The 16,428-nt window shown below is 50.2% G+C and overlaps 1 protein-coding gene across 10 annotated transcripts in view; it reads right to left on the reverse strand.

Annotated features, from left to right (window-relative positions):
• atp8a1 (ATPase phospholipid transporting 8A1) overlaps positions 1-16,428 on the reverse strand; it is a 137,013-nt gene that overhangs the window by 8,451 nt on the left and 112,134 nt on the right. For all 10 annotated transcript variants that reach the window (XM_012833919.3, XM_031587284.2, XM_031587287.1 and 7 more), the window contains 4 exons: positions 13,250-13,328; positions 11,305-11,366; positions 10,665-10,721; positions 9,880-9,987 (listed from right to left, as the gene is read on the reverse strand). In XM_012833919.3, the coding sequence (XP_012689373.1) occupies positions 9,880-9,987; positions 10,665-10,721; positions 11,305-11,366; positions 13,250-13,328 (306 nt within the window). The remainder of the gene's footprint in view (positions 1-9,879; positions 9,988-10,664; positions 10,722-11,304; positions 11,367-13,249; positions 13,329-16,428) is intronic.

The raw sequence follows: 16,428 nt of genomic DNA on the forward strand, positions 1-16,428 counted from the left end.
AGAGAGAGAGAGAGAGAGAGAGAGAGAGAAAAGTGGGAGAGCAAGACTGGAGAAAACTGAGACAAGAACGAGAAACAGAGAAAGAAGGCAAAGAGAGAACGAGAGAGGGAGAGAGGAGGTTAGAGAGATGCTGTCCTTTGTTCACCTTTCCAGCAGCTGTTGGCCAGCTGAAGGGCAGGTGAGGGAGGAGGAGGAGGAGGAGGAGGAGGAGGAGGAAGAGGGCTTCCAGAGGGGCAAACCAGCCGCAGACACAGAGCGGGTGCCAAACATGAGGTACTCAGGAAGGAAGGAGTCAGGGCTGCCTGGCCTGAGGTGAGATCGGCAGATGGGCGCTGAGCAAATGGACTGGACACACCAGTGAACGAATCAGACACAGGCCCAGGATCAGGGCTACAGGCATGACTGGCGACCAGGATATGGGCCAGATCAGTTATACATCCTATCCTGGAACAGTTGTGGTAGTGATGGCTGAACCCTTGCAGCCTCGGGCTTCCGAAAAACATTCAGTTTCAGGTGACCTGTAATACAGGTGAAGACACCCTTAAGGCACACACCTGATTCTCCTATGTGATCACACAAACACTCACACAAATGCAACTCAGTCACCCAAAGACACAGAAACAAAGACTGAATGACACACACACACACGCACACACACACACGCAAACACACGCAAACACACACACACACCTACACACACTCAGAAACAAAGAGCAGGGAGTTTGAGATGGCCTAGGCAGGCTCTGAGATGAGCATTCATCTCAGCTCATAATACGCAACCCAGTTTATCCCTGGGAATAAGCATGAGGGTGATTTAACGCGCCGCTCCGTGGCATATAAATAACAGTAATCAGAGGAGAACCTGATATAGCGTTTCACGAGTGTGTGAAGCTTACGTTATGAACTCTAAGCCGACGGCTTATCGTCTCCGCACAAACAGATCGCCTTCTAGGGAACATCTCATCACTGCGCTTTTTGAAAAAGGGGCCGACAAAAAAAAGAAAGAGCCGCTATCAGAGGCGCCCCGTGCCAAAATAAACGTGGAGATGGAGTGGAGTCCTACTGCACGGGGGACGTAATGTTATTTCTATGGGGAGAAGAAAGGGCTGGCGTGGGTGGACTGGGCCCTCTTTCTCATCACCTCGGACACACTCCCTCTGGAACCAGACAGCCAGGGGGAGAGAATCTCCTCCTGAGATTGGACCGCACGGTGCCGAGACATGGGGCGTCTGTCTGTATCAGGAGTGGGAGGTGTGTGTGTGTGTGTGTGTGTGTGTGTGTGTGTGTGTGTGTGTGTGTGTGTGCGTGCGAGCGTTTGAATGATGGTGTGTTGGTGTGAGGGTGTGAGAGAGTAAGGTACATGTGTATAGGAGTGTTTATGTATACATGCGTGTCTCAGCATGTGCGAATATGTATGGGCATGTGTGTGTCTGTGCCTGTGTGTCTGTGTGTGTATTTGAGTATCCATATGTGTGTGAGCATGTGTGAGTGTGTCTCTGTGCATGTCTGAGAGTAAGTGTCTCTGTGTGTGTGTGTCTGTCTGTACGTGTAGGTGTACTGAGAAAGAGTTGGAGAGAGAGTGTGTGTGTGTGTGTGTGTGTGTGTGTGTTTGTGTGTGTGTGAGCGCGTGTGAGGATAAGAAGCAAGGCTTCTGGTGGTGCACTGTGGTTCCTGTGGGTCTGAGCTGAGCTGAGGGAGGGCTTGTGTCTAGAGTGTGTGGGGTGGGGGGTGTGGGGTGTGGGGTGTGGGGAGAGAGTTGGCGATCCTCCGTCCTCCGTCCAAGGCGCCTCTCCAGCAGCCCAGCTCTGATTGCTTTGGCCCACCGCAGCTCAAACTATCTGTCATTAACTGTCAGAGCGCAAAGCCCCGCAAAAAAAACTCCACTAAACCCACCCATCGCAATTTGCCCAACATGCTTGTGCCACTTGTTCAAACTCAGGGCCCCAGACAATGTCCTTCCTGTAATCTGAAACAGGGGACCCCCCCCGGCCCCCCCCTTAAAACATCGCCTGGAGACACCGCACACACGGCCCAGTGTCAGAGGTATCAAAGGTTTCAGGTGGTTCAGAGAAATGAGCTAATCGGCCCGCCATTACAGGGACAAACATACTTTCAAGACTGACAAAACATCAGCAGAAAGGAAACCCAAAATGACTAGAAATTAAAATTACTTTTCCCTAATGTCGTAGAAAAATAAGTGACAGCGGGTATTTTTAGAGGGCAGGGGGGGAGGTTTGCTTGGCAACATGATGGAAAATTGCTCCCAAGCACGAGACATTTTCTTGTCAGCTTAATAGCTCCCAACGGGCTTATATGTTTTCCTAAATGATGGCAGTTTCATTATTTTCATTTTTGTCTATACATCATTGCATCTAATAGGAGTCCCTGAAGCGGTCTTAGGCTTCTGTCCAAACAAACACAGGGTCTGCTTAGAGCTCTATATCAAAGCCGGGCAGCACAATAAAACAAACTATCCCCCCCATACCAAAACTCCAAACCACACAAGAAATGTTTCTCTTTTGGAATGTTTTTTCAGAAAGAAATAGCCGTTTAGATGCAAACAATAGAGAAATGGGGAGAATGAGAATGAGATGCCCCAAACGTCCCCCCACCCCAAACAAACACATAACTTACTTGCACAGTCGGAGACAGAGCAAACATCTACATACACTGTGTTAGCTGTTTCTCCGAATGCGTAAATCTCTGTTTTTGAAAATATTTATATGTTGCAGGGGTTTAAAAAAATACACACAGTAAATGTGTGGGTTGCTGGTGCGCGGAGTGTGACAGGGTGTGAATCCTGTCGACTGTGAGGAGGAGGTGGATGGTGTGAGCATGTGTATGGCCAGGATGGGGGGGGGGGGGTGGGGATGGGTGCCGGGGGCAGTAGGGTGTATTTTTAGGCCACACTAATAAACTTGTCTGGGCAGGCAGACAGGGGGGTGTCCTTGGGTATGGGAGAGGCTGTTTGGACAGGGCATCAACGCCTTCAGTGGTCACAAGAAACACACTCTCAAACAAACATCGTCGACAGACAGACAGATACAGACACACACACACACACACACACACACACACACACACACAAACACACCAAGACAAAAATGTCCAAGCAGTTATACGTTCCTATACACACTAACATGCACGTATTCACACACGCATGCATACAGCTCAGATGTCCAAGTAATGCCCCCCTCTTTTTATTAGGTCTCTCACACAGACACATGCAGGGGCATCCAAACCCAAAACCACACACACACTGACACGCACACACACACACACATACACACTTTTATCACTTTTATCAATCACGACAGACAAAAAAAAAAAAGATGAGATGCACAGTCATCATGAGATGGACGTTGGGTTGGAAACAGACCCATCTCCTGGCGGCGTATCCATCCATGTGTGTGCAGCGCCAATGAAAACAGGAGGAGAGAACCAGATCAGAGCGGTTCCCCCTGCAGCCTCGGCCGCTCTGCAGTATCGCACCGCCGATGCTCTGGCTCCTAACTCACAGCTGAAAAGTCATAAATCCGCACCGACAAATTGTATCTGACACCGTTACGACTTTGTCCGTAGACAAATGGCTTTTTCCGAAGCTGAAGTACCCGCCGAGTAAACGCGCTCGCTCAGTGACGCGTCAGTGGGATGAAAGCACAGAAGAAAACTGAGCTCGTTATCACACTGGACCTTTACGACCCGCGTCTCATTCCGCAGCATGATCACAGCGGCCAAACAGTGAAAAACGACTCCGATGAATATCGGTGGATAACTGGACCCCGTCAGTTGCCCGGAACAACAAATTCTCCTCCCTCTTCACCGCCACAAGAAAAAAAAAACGACAAAGTATTAATTCAACTGATGTATAAAGGTCCCTAACGTATCTAATGGTGATGATGGTGGATTTAATGTCATGAATGAAGGTTGATTGATCGTGTCTGGGAGCGCTGATCAGCGTTTGGCTGGCCAGGTCTGGCCTCAGCCCTCCGTCCCAGCGGTAATACAGGCCAAAGAATGTTAATGCCTTCCATTGTGATGGTAAGCGCGAGGAGAGGACTATTCACCCTGCGCCCAGGCCTTTGGCTTATGGCAGACTCAACTCTAGCAAGGCGGGTGGGAAAGATCTGTGCGTGCATACACACCCTCCCACACAGTCACACACACACACACACACACACACACACACACACTCATACACACGCACAGAGAAACAATCTCAGTCACTCAGACACACACACAGAGATACACACACACACAAACAAACAATCTGCTACAAACATTTCTGATAAACAAACCCACAGCCACATAAACAATATCCCTCTAGTCAGTCTCCCTGGTGTCATTTCACTTCCCCGTCATAGCCCTGTCTGTCTCCGTGTCCTAAATCAACGCGGTTAGGGCCATTCTGTGTGCTTTTACTCCCCAAAAGATGAGGAATTTGAAGGAAAAAAATATATATTTATGAAAAAATATGTACGGCTGTATCGCTGTCACTACTCCAGAGTCAACTCAACTCAACTCGACTCTCTCCTCCTCCTCCTCCTCCTCCTCCTCTCTCCTGGTAGTGGAATCCCCGCACTCACACGGGTCATATAGCACAGGTCAGCTAGTCCCTGTAGTGGGAGGGGGCGTTTGTATTTATGTGCTGGGAGTCCAGTGGAGAGAGAGAGACCGCAGCACATTTGTTGCTTCAGCAGAGAGGGGAGCTCTGCCTGTCCCACTAGCCAGCTGCCACTCAAACAGCCTCAAGCTCACACAGCTTAGATGAAGGGATGGCAGAGAGACAGAGAGAGAGAGAGAGAGAGAGACAGGTACAGAGAGGGGAGAGAGAGAGAGAGGGGGGGGGGGGGCTCCCAGGGGACAGAGTCAGGGAAGAGGCAAAAGAGAGGGAGCCCCCCCTTATGGTTTGCTACAGAAAGAAGGAAAGAGAGGAGGAGGAGGAGGATAGAGGATGAGGCTAGAGGCAGAAAAAGCAAAAGAGACAAAAAGAGAATTAAGGATTAAAAAGAGGGTGAAAAAGTGTGGGGAGAAAGTAAGAGATGGAATGAAGGAAAAGCAGAGAGAGAGAGAGGAGAGAGAGTGAGAGAGAGAAAGAGAGTTAGAGAGAGAGCGAGAGAGAGAGTGAGAGAGAGAAAGAGAGTTAGAGAGAGAGCGAGAGAGAGAGTGAGAGAGAGAAAGAGAGTGAGAAAGAGAGCGAGAGAGAGTGAGAGAGAGAAAGAGAGTTAGAGAGAGAGCGAGAGAGAGAGTGAGAGAGAGAAAGAGAGCGAGAGAGAGAGAGCGAGAGAGAGAGAGCGCTTCTCTTGGACATGGCCCACACAGCCTTACTGAGCCCCCTAATGCCATCATGGCAGTAGTGCCTGTGAGCACAGGAATTTCACAATCCCTTCCACGCCACCTCCCCGCAGTGTCCGCGATGGAAAACAAACACTAATTTTCTCGTCTCCCTCCATCTTCCACGCTGTGAGCTCCAGCAGCACAGGCCATCATGCTGCAGAACCCCCCCAACCCCACCGCCACCCCAAAACAAAAACACTTAGGCCTCAGCCAAACTCGGGACGGCATATTGCGCTGCTGGAAGTCATTTGCGAATTTTCATAAGCAGTGGAAAGAATAAGAAAGGAGTGAAGTGGGCTCTCACTTGCTAGCAGCCCCAGTTACTGTCGGAGAGCTGCTGAGCTGGAAAAGAAAAAAAAAAGAAAAAAAGAAAACCCAGCGTCCGCACTGCACTGCACACAATCACAGTTGGGAGCCCGAGGGGCAGCACACCCCGACGGCCTGTCCGGCGGTTTCACACGGCCTATCATAAATCATCCAATCACAAGCTGGGAGTGGGAGAGAGAGAGAGAGAGAGAGAGAGACGCAGGGCTCCGGCGTCCCAGGGTTCAATGGTAGAGCAGAGGGGAATTTCGGGTACGAGCTTTTTACAGGCGGATTGGAAGGCCTCTGGAAACATGAAGAGTGAAGGGGTGTGTGTGTGTGTGTGTGTGTGTGTGTGTGTGTGTAGCTGTCCGCGCCGTAAAGCTGTTGTAACTCCAATAGCAGATCCTTTGACGGGTTTAATCGGGACAGAGGCTGAGGGTCTCTATAAAACGCCGGAGCGTGAGGAGGAGAAAGGGGGCGCGGGGTGATTTCTGTCATGTCATAATTCACACCTGGTGTTTTACACAGACCCCCTCCCCAAACCCCCCCCCCCCCCGCCCCACCCTGACACCAGTCTCTTCCCCTCGGCCTGGGTAGAGGGACGCTGATGCTGACCTGGAACAGTTCTTGCGTTTTCCTCTTTTTTTGTACTTGACTCACAAAACCGCTGTTCGCGGTCAAAGACGTGTCAGGACCATCAAATGAGGGTCACAAAGCCCAGCGCCGTCTGTGTGTGTTGGTGTGTAAGACTGTCTGTGTGTGTGTGTGTGAGTGAGTATAAGAGTGTGTGTGTGTGGTGTCAGTATGATGTGTTGCCTCTTAAAACCCGCAGACAGGAGGTGAGGTCACTGCCTCATTTGGTGCTATGTTCGGACTTAGAGTGGATACGAAGGAATTACTGTAAGCTCTCTCTCGCGCTCACACACACACCCTCAAAAAGACATACACACACCCATGCAAACACACACATACACACACACACACACACACACACACAGCACGGACCCAAACGGAGTGGGCCCATGTTGTGCGGAGGGCTAGTGTTGAGCTGGCGGCTGAATGCAGCGCTGGGTTTATCTCTGGGTAGGTTGAGCAGTCTACTCAATGGCCACTCTCATCCACATTCCTCTGCATCAAAGAAAGTGAAGCTTGATGAGCCGTCCTTTTCATGTAGACACACACACACACACACACACACACACACACACACACACACACACACACACACACAAATACACTCACACTCATACACATGAACACACACACGCAGACACATGCAGACAAATACACACACATACTAGTGGTTTAGTAGATGATCTATATATTAATGTGTTAATACTGTTTTTTCCTACATCTGTTTGTGTAAGTTATTTATCTATCTATCTATCTAAATATCTATCTATCTATCTATCTATCTATACCTCCCTTTCTCTCTCTCTCTCTACCTCTCTATCTATCACACCAAGTGCATTGGGATAAAAATAATGGTGTCATGCGGAAAGTCCAAAACAGTGGAATAGTGCGTCAACACCTCTCCAGGAGTAGGAGTGGCACTTCAGGAGTCGCATAGGTGTTTGTACTAGAGACATTTCACATCTGATCAGAGTCACTCAGACGAGCTCCGTCTTTCCCATATCTTCCCAACCGGCTGTGCTGGAATGTGATGCATGTCTCTGGCCGTTCTGGGCTGAGGCTGGACACGGAGCAGGTGTAGCTGACGGGAGTTTGGAAAGGTGCCCCCCCCCCAGTCAGGGGCCACTGTAGCAGCTGAACCGAAGGGAGACAAAAAAGAGTCTCGATGCTTGTCATCTGCCGTGACAAGTGAAGTGTCTCACGAGGTTGGACCTGACAGCGGCCGACAGTTTATTAACACGATTATTTTTAAACCCGACACTGACAATCTCGCGGAGCGTTCCCACGTATATTCTGCGCATGGTTTGGATGCAGTTCAACGAAAGCAGCGCGATGCTCCCTGACCTTGTCAATGGTCAGCAGGTTTACACCTGTCACGTCAACGCAGCGTGCCAGAACAGCTTCACTTCTCCAGCCGAGATTTCGAGAGCGGTCTAGTCAACAGCAGCAATTTCATATCAAGCTTAACCGCAGACCGACTCGAATGGATGTGTAACGTTTCGAGTTGCACATTGCCAGACGAGCAACCTTAAGCGGCTCCATGGAGTTCATTCTTGTGGTGAGCGCCCAAAAACTTACAGACCGTAAATCTTCTTTGCAAGTCACCACATTTTCAGGTGCCAGCGTGGAACATGGTGATGTCATCCCCCCCTTTCACCCCAGTGTGCCCACAGGTATCTCCACCACCCCCTGTAGGACGTGGTGGGGTGCGGTTGGTGTGCGGGGCGACGGGGGAGGATGTCTGGCTGGGCAGAGCAGCCTCAGATGCCCTCTCAAGTATCACTGGTAGCTGTCTCTGGCATGGTGATGTACGACTGTCCCACTGTGCGAAGGTGGAGTTGGGTTACCTGCCTCGCAGTTATGCCTACTGTACACGCCTCCTCCTCTGCCACAGGAGAGAGTCCTGCTCAGCAGGAACACCACTAGTCCTGGTAGGGTGTAGAGAGTCCTGCTCAGCAGGAACACCACTAGTCCTGGTAGGGTGTAGAGAGTCCTGCTCAGCAGGAACACCACTAGTCCTGGTAGGGTGTAGAGAGTCCTGCTCAGCAGGAACACCACTAGTCCTGGTAGGGAGTAGAGAGAGACTGGCTTCTGCTGGCATGACGTAGTCATCACGGGCTGGCGGCTCAGACATGACGAATTTCACACTTAAGAAACTGATACACGTCTGCGTAACAAAAAAAAAAAGAAATCACCTGGGCTGTGAGGAAAGTTGGTATTTCAGGTGGGTGTTATCATTACGTAGTCATCACTGGTGTCCAAACACGACTCATTTCACACTCAGGAACATGATACACATCTGTGTAAAAGAGAAACCAACCAGGTCTGGTTCTGTTGTACTATGACCCTCGTAACTAAGAGAGAGTGTTTAAAATGTTCGACATGATGATTTCATGACAGTATTAGCACTATAAAAGCTTTTAGAAAAATGCAGCGCCAGGTTTCAATAAACCTAAATAAATCTTCAGATGGGGGCAGAGGAGTTATGAAACTGGGCGCGCGATGCAGCATCCACAACCCACATCCGCCCCGGCAGGAGCAGAGAGCTTTAACGAGCCCACCCCAGATGAGAACCCCACGTGCTGGCCAAATGTGCTGCAGCGGCGGCAGCCAAGCTCCTCATAAAGCCTAATCGCACGTACAGGAGGAAACTCCTGGGTTCCGCAGGCTCCTGACGAGGCCACTCAGCTGTGCGGGAGTCATGCGGCGATCACAGCGGCGTAGAAACAACAACAACGCACCGCACCGCCGCGTCAGAAACGGGCAAGACAATAACGGTGGTTAAATGGCGATGGTGTTTTAGGGAAGGGACCGTGATGTCCATGGTCTGTTTTGACAGCATTGGCCAGCAGACACTCTTAACCGTCTGTGTGGAAAGAGTCGGAAGGGGATGATGGTCAAATGTCCCAAAAGCGGCGGGAGGAGGAGGAATGCAGAGATGCATTTGATCTGCTTTGGATGCCCGTCGGTCACACGCAAGCGGAGGAAGCTTAACGGGGCCGGGTGAAAGGAGGCCTGGGACTGCTTAGTGCTAACAGGGGGCTAATTGGGTCCATTAGGTGATTATGAGGACCAGCAAAACAAGAGGCCCACACAAGCCCTCGGGCCCTGGCTGTGATTCACTGGTGTAATGGTGCTCCCCTCTGACACACACAGAAACACACCCCCTCTCTCCCAGGACCCCAAACCAGAATGAGGCAATGATGAGATTAAGGAGGCAGATTGTGTAATGCCAGGAAAGCAGCTGAGGTGTGTGTGTGTCTGTGTGCGTGCATGTGTGTGCGTGTGTGTGTGTCTGTGTGCGTGCATGTGTGTGCGTGTGTGTGTGTGTGTGTGTGTGTGTGTGTGTGTGTGTGTGTGTGTGTGAGAGTGTTTTATTCCCTTACTTCTCCTGATCAGTAGATGTTACATGAATCTCAAAATTCAAGTGTGTGTATGGGTGTCAGCATTTGTGAGTTCTGTGTTAGTGTTCTGTAAATGTGTGTGTGCTAAAACTGTGTGTGCGTGTGTGCTTAATTCCCTTACCCCATGAATCTCAATAACTATAGCTATAACTGTGTGTGTGTGTGTGTGTGTGTGTGTGTGTGTGTTTTATTGCCTTACCTGTCCCGACATGTCCGGAGCCAGAGTGATGAGCGGCCACAGAGAGGAGTAGATGCCGAAGAACACCACCCACAGTGCAATGCTCCCCCAGATGGCTATGTGACTGAACTGGGTACAGGACACGGGCACACATCAACGTTACGCACAATACATCACAGACGCATTACAATATACTCTAATATAGTCTACTGACTTTGTTTTCGATTTGAAGTCTCTGTCTAAAAGTCTGTCTGACAACACATTTATATTTATATTTACATACATCATCCATTTATATGTATACATCAGCATAAGGGCAGACACATAAGTGCAGTTTAGAGTCATGGTGACGACCTCAGGAGGTCATGGATACTAGGTATGATCTCCAGACCACCAGACAGAACAGGGTGAAACTCGAAATTACCAGCTGCATTTAATCATTTATCAGACGTTTTCAAGTCAAAGCTTGAATACGATTCAGATTTACAAATTTGATCAGTATGTGAGAATCGAAACTCATGACCTACGTGGTTTTGGACCCTCCTTTATCATTTCAGCAATAGGAACACTAACTACTGACTGACTTTAGCATTCATGACATTTATTGTGGAAATAACTGTTTTGCAGTCGGCAAAACAGATGTGAGAGGGTGGAGTGCCTGTGTGTGCTGTGAGGGCTGGCGGGGCTGACAGTGAATGGGAGACTGATCTGGCAGGGAGGAATGTGTTTATTGTGATGTTGTAGGACAATGACATGGCAGCAGAGGAGGAAGGATGAGGGGGTTCTTCCAGTGTGGGTACACTCACCGTAGTCCAGGACGAGGTCTCCAGTCCAGCCTTCAGACACACGGTGATCACCACGAACTGCACAAACACACATGCACGCGCACACACACACACAGAGAAAGAGAGAGAGAGAGAGAGAGACAGGATCAACATCTTTATCCCCAGAGAGCCATGCCCACGGAAACATTAAGCTCCCAGCGACACAGCCATGAAATGACACTTTATACTGTAAGTACGGTATGGCAAGGGCTCTGGGAGAGGTGCAGTGGCCAAGATAAATCTATTTTCAAAAATCAGAGCCGCAAAGCACACTACCTCCCGGGCATGGCCCTCGTCTCACTACGTACAACCAGGGGTGGGGGGCCTGTGTGTGTGTACATGTGTGTGTTTAGTGTGTGTGTGTATGTGTGTGTGTGTGTATATATGTGTGTGTGTGTGTGTGGTCGGGGGGCCTGTGTGTGTGTGTACATGTGTTTAGTGTGTGTGTGTGTAATGTCGGGGCCTGACTGTGTGCAGACAGAGGTGCTTTGTAGAGGCTGGGCTGTGGCCGGGGTCTGGCCAAGGCAAAAACATCAAGGCCAGCCACAACAGACGGCGGTGAGGGCCACGCCACTCACCGTATAAACCATGTTCCCTAGGAGGAGATAGTCCAGAGTCTTACCGTATAAACCATGTTCCCTAGGAGGAGATAGTCCGGAGTCTGTCCGCTCCCAAAGACAGTGTCTGTGGAGGAAACAGACATGAAGACAACAGACAGGGGGGAAGATGGGAGATTAAAACCACCATCCTGAAGGAGACAAAGACAATGTTCACTTTAAAGTTCAATATCATTGGTAAGAGAGGTGAGAGAGAGAGAGAGAGAGAGAGAGAAAGAGCAAATGTTATTTGAAAACCAATAATGTACACTCAGCATACTTGTGTTCCAGACTTGTAGCTTTGGCAGCAATGAGCTGATTCATTAATGCCAATAAACCATCATTAGATCAGATTTTTTTTAACTTGATTTGAGAGGCAGAGAGAGAGAAAGAGACAGAGAGAGGCAAAGAGAGAGAGAGAGAGAGAGAGAGAGAGAGAGAGAGAGAGTGAGGCAGAAATAAAAGCAGACAGAGAGACACAGAGCGAAAGAAAGAGAGCCAGATGTGTCTGTCTGTCTGTCTGTCTGTATGGCATTGCCTGTAATGACCCCGTCTGCCAATCAGTGTGGGGTTTCAGTGTTGATGTGTGGGCTCAACGTCGGTCAGCAACCATGAAGATGAAGAAGAGGGAGGAGGAGGGAGGACCGCCTACAACAGTCAGCCAGTCATTTACTGCCATTAGTGCCATTCTACTGCCAGAACGCAACTGGCCTCCTGTCTTCTCCTCTCTCTCTCCCTCTCTCTCTCTCTCTCTCTCTCTCTACCTCTAAATATCAGTCTCTCTATCTCCCTCCCCTCTCTGTTTCTCTCTGCAACTCTCTCTCTTCACATCCAAGTCCGTCTCTCTCTCTCTCTCTCTCTCTTCTCTTCTCTTCTCTCCTCTCTGTCGCTCTCTGTTCTCCTCCCTCACTTTTCCCCCTCCGTCTCTGACAGCTGAAAAGAAGCGGGCTGGCAGTGGTCTCTGTTTCCAGTCTTCACAGACCTTTTAAAATAAAGAGGCTTGTTTGGACTCGGCCTGACAAAATATTCCTTCATTACTGGTAATGACCAAAGATCTTCCTCAGTGAGACAGAGGGGGGTGGGGGGGGGCAGAAAGAAAATAAAAAAGTCCAATGCACTGCTGTTCAGAGTTGGCCAACTTAATGTGAGTATTGGAACAGGGTGTTGTAAGGACCAGCTACACCCCACCAGCACCACCAACCCCCCCCCCTCCCCTCCGCCTTCCCCAAACCAAATCCTTCAGCCGTTGTCCAGATGGTCACATGGGCATGTGGGTGCTGAGGCCTGGCTGACGGCCTGTCAATCACACCGAGGGCTTTCTCCGCTTTGTTTGGAGAGGCGGCCTGAGCCTGTGTGGTCCCCCCAGTGAGCCGGCCAGACCCGGGGCTGAAGGAGGCCCATTCCTGAGCCGCCGCAGTCTGAGCCACACAGACGAGGGAGAGGGAGGAGCGGGGACTCCGCCAGACAGAACCACAGTCTGTGTGTGTGTGTGTGTGTGTCAGAGTGTGTGTGTGTGTGTGTGTGTGTGTGTGTGGTGTGTGTGTGTGTGTGTGTGTGTGTGTGTGTGTGTGTGTGTGTTGGTAGGTGTGTACGAGAGGGGGAGTAAGGGTGAATCTATATGTTTGTCTATTTTCCCCAAACCTCTAGCATGTGTTATATTGAAGTGAGCAGCGAAACTGGGTGATCATATACTGCTAAAAGCCCTGCACTTCATTACGTCGGCATAGACCTCCCTTTGCTAAATGCATAGTCATGTTGAGACCATCTTAACTGAAACAGTGTTCACAACTATAGACTTTCCACCATTAGATGCTGGTCATGGCCGAGGCAAAGCAACTGGGAAATGTGGCTCAGTTTACTGGGCAGGTTTGTTTAGGAGGAAACTCATCATCAGACTCAGCTCATTCCTGTGTGTGTGTGTGTGTGTGTGTGTGTGTGTGTGTGTGTAGGCCTGGGAGGAGAGCAGCTTACCGTGCTGGAAGGCTTTGAGGGGGAACCAGAAGAGGATGACCGAGTGGAACAGGCCGTTCAGACAATGGGCCCAGAAGACCTGCGAGGAGAGGGAGGGAGAGAGAAAGGATAGGGGGAGAGAGGGAGAGAGAGGGATGGTGAAGAGGGAGGGAAACAGAGAGAGAGAGAGAGAGAGAAGGAGGGAGAGAGAGAGAGGACAGGGAGGAGGGGTGGATAAAAAGGGATGGTGAAGGGGTGCGGGGCAGAGTGAAGGAGAAAGAGAGAAGGAGAAGGGGAGAGGCATTGAGGGGATATGAGGGAGGGAAAGAGGTGACAGAAGAGAGAGAGAGAGAGAGAGAGAGAAAGCATGAGAACCCTGGTGGCCGCCCTAACCCTGCAGCCGACCCCCGACCCGAGGCCCTTTGTCCGTGCCCAGCGTTGGGCTAAGTGGCGGTTTTGTCAGGCTTCGCTGCTGAATGGCCTCCCCGCTGACAGACACTTTGTATATCCTGTGTGTGTGTGAGAGTGCGTGTGCATGTGTGTGCGTGTGTTGTGTGTGTGTGGGTGCAGGGCTGTGCGAGTGAACAGACTGAAGGATATCAGAGTGGGGGATTCGTTCAAGTAAAAGGGAGGGGGGAGGGGGGAGGGGGGAGGGGGGGCTCAGCTTACCCCGCCTACTCATTTTCTTTCTTCATCTATTTTTTTAAGCAATACCCCCCCCCCCCCCCCCCCCCATTTCTTCTCCCCACTAGACAGTTTCTTCCCTCATCAGGTTTCTCCAGGCTTCTCCTTGGTGGATTTAAGAGGGGGGGAAAGAAACAAAATGGCTGGTCTTAAACCGGTGGCGGCAGTGGGGGAAAGTGTCAGAAAAGTGGCGCGCTTTGGAAGAAATTAAGATGGATTAGCCGGACTTTAAAAATGTCATCTAATACTGACAAAAAAAAAATAACAACCTAGAGGGAAATGAGGGTTTCGGTGCAGGTAGCTTTTCAAGATGTAAGGCTGTCTGTGTCTCTGTGTGTGTGGTGGGGTGGAGCGGCAGACAGACTCAGTGTGTGTGTGTGTGTGTGTGTGTGTGTGGTGTGTGTGTGTGTGTGTGTGTGTGTGTGTGTCTTGGAGTGTGTGTTTTAATGTGGACTTTGGATGTGCTGGTTAAATAAATATTCCCCCTCCAAAACCACCTTGTTTCAGATTTACTTTATGCGTGGATATGGCCAAACAAAACACTAATGGGCGATGTAGCATGAAACAGCCGTGAAATCAACTCTGCCCGGCCTCCGTGCTCTACAGCCCCCTCTTTCCAGTCCTGCTCACCCAAACACAGCCACCCTCTCCCCCTCTACACCCCTCTCGCCCCCAGCCCCAGCCCCAGCCCCAGCCCCAGCCCCCAGCCCCCAGCCCCAAACTAATGATGACTTCAGACATCTCAATGCATGAAAACATGCTAAACAACACAAGGGCCATATTTGGTCAGGAGCAGTCCCCTCTTTCCTGTCCCGCTCAAGTTACAAACAAGCCTTCAGGAGCAGTGGTGTTTGAATGTCACTGGGAAAGAGGACACACACTTTAAAAATCTGTTTCCTTTTGTCAGAAAAGGAAGGTGTTCTCGGGATGAGTAGGGCATGGCATTAACGACAGTTAAGAGGTTGTTACTGGTATGGTCCCGAAGAGTGAAGGGTCGATACGTTTTTGTCCTCTTAGGGTGAATGTAGTACCTCATAAAATGTAATCTACACAATCTACGAGTTTCATGTCCTGCTTAACTCAAATATGACTTTGACCTGTAAACAGCTCTAAAAGCCCTTTAACATCACATCAAAGCACTTTGAGCTGCATTCTTTTGCATGAAAGGTGCTATATAAATAAAGTTTATTATTTATTATTATTATTATTATATCTAATGGCACATTTCCTTTACATTAAGTGTGAGATGAGAGAAAGAAGAGAAACATAGAGCGAAAGAAACAAGGGACACAATGGTCCGGGGGAACTTGTGCTGTTCTGGGCTGTGTCACCCGAAGCCCGGTGTGATACTTCGCCCTCTCAGGGCCTGACCCCGTGACCTTTGCTATCGCCTTAACAAAACAAAGGCCAGGGCCTTGTCCCAGGAAGACCAATCCATCCAACACCCACAAACCCATCCAGCAGGCAGATTCCACGGCCGTGACCACCCACCCACCCCCCTTGTTTCTCCTCAGATCCCTTCTGCTTGTGGTTTCTCTGTGATAAATTATCTCCAATTTAACCCAAATAGCAGTGCGCTGGAATCTGCTGTTGCTAGCGGCAGTCCCTTCTCCCATCGCTTTCCAAACTACACAATGTCCAAGTCTCCAAGGACACACTCCTCCCACCCTCCACACAACACACACACACACACCGAAGTGTCCACACACACAGGCAGACACAGCGTTAATGAATGCTAATGAAATCAATAAATGTTCATAATCATTTGTCACAGCCAACAGCCCCCTCCTACCCTGGCCTAATGTGCCCCCCCAAGGCTCTGTCTTCTGGCAGGTTGCTAGAGAGCCCTGCAGTGAATAGCAATCTGTCTGCATGGCGGGCAGGGGAGGGGATCTGTCCTTTGTGCGCTGGTTAAATTGCTTAAAAAAGCATGAAAGGATGTACTTTATATTGGGCCAAATATTTCCAGTCCTTTCCTTTCCTTTCCTTTCCCTTCCCTTCCCTTCTCTCCTCTCCTCTCCTCTCCTCTCCTCTCCTCTCCTCTCCTCTCCTCTCCTCTCCTCCCCTCCCCTCCCCTCCCCTCCCCTCCTCTCCTCTCCTCTCTTCTCCTCTCCTTTCCTCTCCTCTCCTCTCCTCTCCTCTCCTCTCCCCTCCTCTCCTCTCCCCTCCCCTCCCCTCCCCTCCTCTCCTCTCCTCTCTTCTCCTCTCCTCTCCTTTCCTCTCCTTTCCTCTCCTCTCCCAACCACGTCTTCCACAGCGCTGTCCAGCAGAAACAGAGGCAGGGAGGAGTGAGTGGGAGACAGAAAAAGAAGAGGGAGGGAGAGAGAGAAGAGAGACTAGGAAGGAAGGAGAGCAATTCAAGGGTAGACAGACCTGTCGATGAGAGAAAGATAGAGGGGGAGAGAAAAGAAAGAGAGCGAGAGAGGGGTGAGAGAGAGAGATAGTGAGAGAGAGCGAGAGAGGGCGAGAAAGAGAAAGAGAGAGAGGGGTGAGAGAAAGAGACAGAGAGTGAGTGA

Source organism: Clupea harengus, chromosome 20 (genome assembly GCF_900700415.2).
Source record: "Clupea harengus chromosome 20, Ch_v2.0.2, whole genome shotgun sequence".
NCBI classification, from domain to species: domain Eukaryota; kingdom Metazoa; phylum Chordata; class Actinopteri; order Clupeiformes; family Clupeidae; genus Clupea; species Clupea harengus.